Source organism: Octodon degus, unplaced genomic scaffold, assembly GCF_000260255.1.
Source record: "Octodon degus isolate 3935 unplaced genomic scaffold, OctDeg1.0 scaffold00171, whole genome shotgun sequence".
Taxonomy (NCBI): Eukaryota; Metazoa; Chordata; class Mammalia; order Rodentia; family Octodontidae; genus Octodon; species Octodon degus.
Window position 1 is genome coordinate 3,353,307 of NW_004524747.1, and position 4,555 is coordinate 3,357,861.

Genomic DNA, 4,555 nt, shown 5'->3' on the forward strand with positions numbered 1-4,555 from the left:
AAAGTACAAAACAATAACAGTAACAATAATAATAATAATAATAATAAATAGAAGGAGTTTCCAGAAGCCACTCAGCTAGCATCTGGAAGTCTTGGCTGTGAACTGACTAAAATTTTATCTTGTCTCCTGTGCTCATAACTCAGAAACTTATAACTAGGATTTAGGAATTGCCCCTTGAGAAATTTTGTGTTACTTACTAGAATTGTCCTTACCAAAAAGAATTAAGGTGCCAGCTGTGGTGGCCCATGGCTGTAATTCCAGCTCTTGAGAGGCTGAGATAGGAGGATTGCTGTGAGTTCAAGGTCAGACAGGGCTATATACTGAGACCCTGTCTAAAAACAAAACCAAAAAAGAGTTAATAAAGCTTCTGGAGTCTGGACTTCTTTCTCTACTATACCCCTTCTACCATTACTGGAGTGTAGAGGAGGGTGGTACATATCTAGGTTAATAGTGTGAGGAAAAGAGCAGGCCTGTCACCACCACCTCTTTACCCTTCAGCTCAATTTGGCTCTCTACCCCTTGTACCAATCTTGGTTCAACCTGTGATTTACTCTGCCTATTAGTCAACCTCTCTACTAATTTCTGTTAGAAAAATCCCTCCTTTAACCTAAGAGAAGAACAAAAGAAATAACAGCTAATATTTGGTGTTTTATGCTCAGCCACAGGGTAGGAAGCAGGCTGAGGTGAAACTACATAGTTTCTAAAATAGGAATTAGGCATAGTCATGCAACAGTCAGTAGCCCTTTATTTAAAATCTTGATATTTTGTTTATCAAGGACACTGTTTGCTTTAACTATCGAGTGTTTTTGCTGCCCTCTTAAAATTTGCACCCAAGACTAGTGGCCTCACCAACTTCACATAATCCTCACCCTGCTCAGGAAAATGAGACTAAGAGAGGTCAAATAATTTGCTCATGGACATCCAACTAGAAGGTGGCAGGACTGGGATTTGAAGCTAAATTGATGTGGAGTTAAACCCATGCTTTTTTCCACTAACTCATCAGTCTTTTAACAGTCCTCACAAAGGATTATTTTGTGCCACTAACAATCAATCCATGAAATAAAGGTGCATTCACTTGTACAAAAGTGAGAGAAAGGTCTTTCTTCTGAACCTGGAGTGTGTGGACTATTCTAAATACCAAATGCTTCTTAGAGGTCAAGTTGGCTTTCTGCCTGATTCTTATAATATAATCTGCCCCTTTTTATTCATGTGTGTTCAGGTGTTAGGCTTTTCCCTAAGAATACCAGTCTTTGGATGCTCAAGTCTCATCTATAAAATGGCATAGTACCTGTATATTATCTGTGCACATTCTCTCATAGTTTAAATTATCTCTAGATTCCTTATAATTCCTAATACAATGTAAATGCTATGTAAAATATATACATATTTATATTTAGGGAATAACAAGAAGACAAAAGTCTGTAACATGTTGATTACAGACGTAATTTTTCCCAAATATTTTCAATCTGCAATTATGGAAAGCCAACTCTATTGCTTTGCATCTGATGCCTCTATGTGTGCGTGTGTGTGCGTGCGTGCATGTGTGTGCGTGTGTGTGTGTGTGAGTGCGTATACTCAGAAATGAACTCAAGGCCTTATATGTGCTAAGTGTGTGCTCTACTACCAAAGTGCACCTGTAACTCCACAAATCTCTTGTTAAAATTCTCTTGGCTCTAAGACTTGCTCTTTCCTGGCTTATCTCCCACTTTGTGGTACATGTTTTCTTCTGTCCACTTCATGGACTTCTTTCTCTATTTCTTAAATGTCTTTCATACCCTTTTTCCCTGGGCATAGTGGGAAAAATGATCAATGATGACTAACTATAGTTAATCTTGAGCCCAAACTTCCAAATGACCTGCCTACCAGTTATCTCCAATTGGATGTCTTAGAGATATTGCAACTCAATAAGCCTTAAGTTGGGTAACTCATTCTTTCCTGTTCCTGGTTCACCACCCCAATTATTCCCAATATACCATTGTTTGCACATCTGTTTCCCTCCATCAGACTGAAAGCTTCTTGATCCTGTCTTAGTCATCTCTGTACCTGTAATGCATATCCCATAGTAGCTACCCAATAAACATTTGTCAAATTAAAGTTAATAAATTTGAACCAGGCTAACCAAAGTATTGGAAAGTTCTTTTTTATTTTCTGTATTTTAGGGAAGGGTCTATAGTTCAGGTTCTCACTGGTAGATCAGAGTTGTCGCGATTCTCCTGTTTACAGCCTCCTAAGTGCTGGGATTATAGGCACGCACAAGCATGCCCAGTCTCAATTGCCAGCTCAGCATGCCCCAGGGGCAAGGCCAGCAAGGCAGGCCTAGGGCTTGAACCCTTGGCCCCTGAGCCTGCTTGCAGGCACTTTAATCTGCTGAGCTATTTGGATGGCCCTCTTGGAAAGTTCTGAAATTTATCTGTGTTAATGTTAAAATTATACTGTTTTTCTATATTTTAGATATGTAAGGGATGATACTTGTACACATTTTTATTTTTCTATTTGCTCAGCAATTTTTTTTTATTTTTATAGATTCCACAAATAAAAAGTACAGCTCAGCTCTTTTTGGAAATATCACAGATTTCAAATTAGAGAATCCAGACCAGTGAGGCATTTCCACGTTATACCCTGCCCTGTTTCATTTTGTTGGTTATTTGTACACATCTGGGTTTGGGCAGGGAAGGCACTAAAAATGTGGATGTGGCTAACATATAGCAGTTTTTATAGGTCCAGTGAATTTTCTTTGAAATTCTTAATGCTTACAATTTATAAAGAGCAACTATTTTTAAACTATAGAGCCAAATTCTTTGCTTTATTACTTTTGGAGCTTGTCTTGTTCTATTAAAACTACTCTTAGAATAGAAAACAACACAAACTGGTAGCTTTTAAATAGCAAAAGCTGATTTCTCGAGATTCTGAAAGCTGTAACTTCCAAAGTCAAGGTGCGAGCCAATTTGGTGTGTGGTAAATGCCCTCTTTCTGGCTCATAAATAGTACTGCCTGGTTGTGTCTTTATGTGGTGAAAGTGGCAAGGCAGATCTCTGTGGAATATTTTTACATAAAAGCTGTAGGCCCATTCAGGAGGGTTCCATCCAAAAGGCTAATTAGTTCTCAATGTCTCATTTACTAATACCATCATCTTTAGGGTTAGGATATCAACATGAATTTTGGGTCACATCGACATTGAAACACAGCAATGCTGCTGTAAAGATTTACAACACAGGAATCCTAGCAGGTTGCTTGCTTTTTAAATCTTAAATACAAGGCTATTATTTAGAGAACAAAGTGAAGAGTAGGATACCATTGGCTGATATAGAATGGCAATGTTAAGGAAGGAGGCCTCTGCTTGTGTTTTCTTCATTCTAATGTTAAAATCATGGTTAATGCAGTAATTTTCTTATGCTGTCCCCACTCTAGAAACGTGCTTACAAGAGCTATGTCAGAGCCCTTCCTCTGCTGAAGAAAATGGGCATTAATTCCATTCTCCTCCGAAAAAGCATTGGTGCCCTTGAAGTAGCCTGTGGCATTGTTTTGACCCTTGTTCCTGGACGTCCCAAAGATGTGGCCAACTTCTGCCTACTTTTGCTGGTATTGGTTGTGCTCTTCTTCCACCAGCTGGTTGGTGATCCTCTCAAGCGCTATGCCCATGCTCTGGTGTTTGGAATTCTACTGACCTGCCGCTTGCTTATTGCCCGAAAGCCTGAAGATCGGTCTTCTAAGAAGAAGCCTTTGCCAGGAAAAGCTGAGGAACAACCCTCCTTGTACGAGAAGGCTCCTCAGGGCAAAGTGAAGGTGTCATAGGAAAGTGGAAGTATAAAATGTGGACCTTCCAGGCAGTTGCCTCTATGATACCTGGGAAGATGTCAGTTTGTGCTTTTAATTTGATTTATCTTAGGGAAAAACGGAAAACATAATCTGCAATCTAATTGGCTTGTGTACATCTATACTCCCAAATAATCTCCCCACATTGACATTTGTGAACCACCTTTAATCACTCTGGGGCAACACTCATATGTCTTGCTGCATGTACCTGTATATGGCTACTATTGAAGTGTATTTGTGAGATGGACTCCAGCAAGCATGTGACTGAAATTATGTGTGGGAAAAATGAATTAACCCACTGGGTGTGTGTATGCACACATATGTGTAGAAGGCTCTCATCTTGAACTAATCCTGCACAGGTATCCTTCCCTTCATAAACTGAATCCAACAAAAGGTACAATAAAATAAACCTTCTGTAAAGAGAATCCTACTTCTGGTATGAAACACAATACCTACTCCCATGTGGGAAAGGGGATTCCTCTCTAGATGAAGCTGAAAACTTGGACTTACCACTTCAGGAAAGGACCTATTTGACTTGAAACTGTTGAGTTATATTTAAAATCAACCTCTACTTCAACAGCTAAGTTTTCAACACTCTAGAGTTTAACTAAAATAAGGAATTCACCAGGCATGGTGGCACAAGCCTTTAATCCTAGTGCTCTGGGAGACTGAGGCAGAATTCAAAGTTTCAGCCCAAACTGGGCAACCTGGTGACTTAGCTCAAAATAAACACATAAAAAAG

At 39.3% G+C, this 4,555-nt stretch overlaps 1 protein-coding gene across 1 annotated transcript in view; it reads left to right on the plus strand.

Moving 5' to 3' along the window:
- Tmem35a (transmembrane protein 35A) overlaps positions 1 to 4,555 on the plus strand; it is an 11,917-nt gene extending 7,362 nt beyond the window's left edge. The window contains exon 2 of the mRNA XM_004643339.2: positions 3,409 to 4,555. Coding sequence (XP_004643396.1) covers positions 3,409 to 3,792 — 384 coding nt within the window. The 3' untranslated portion in view covers positions 3,793 to 4,555. The remainder of the gene's footprint in view (positions 1 to 3,408) is intronic.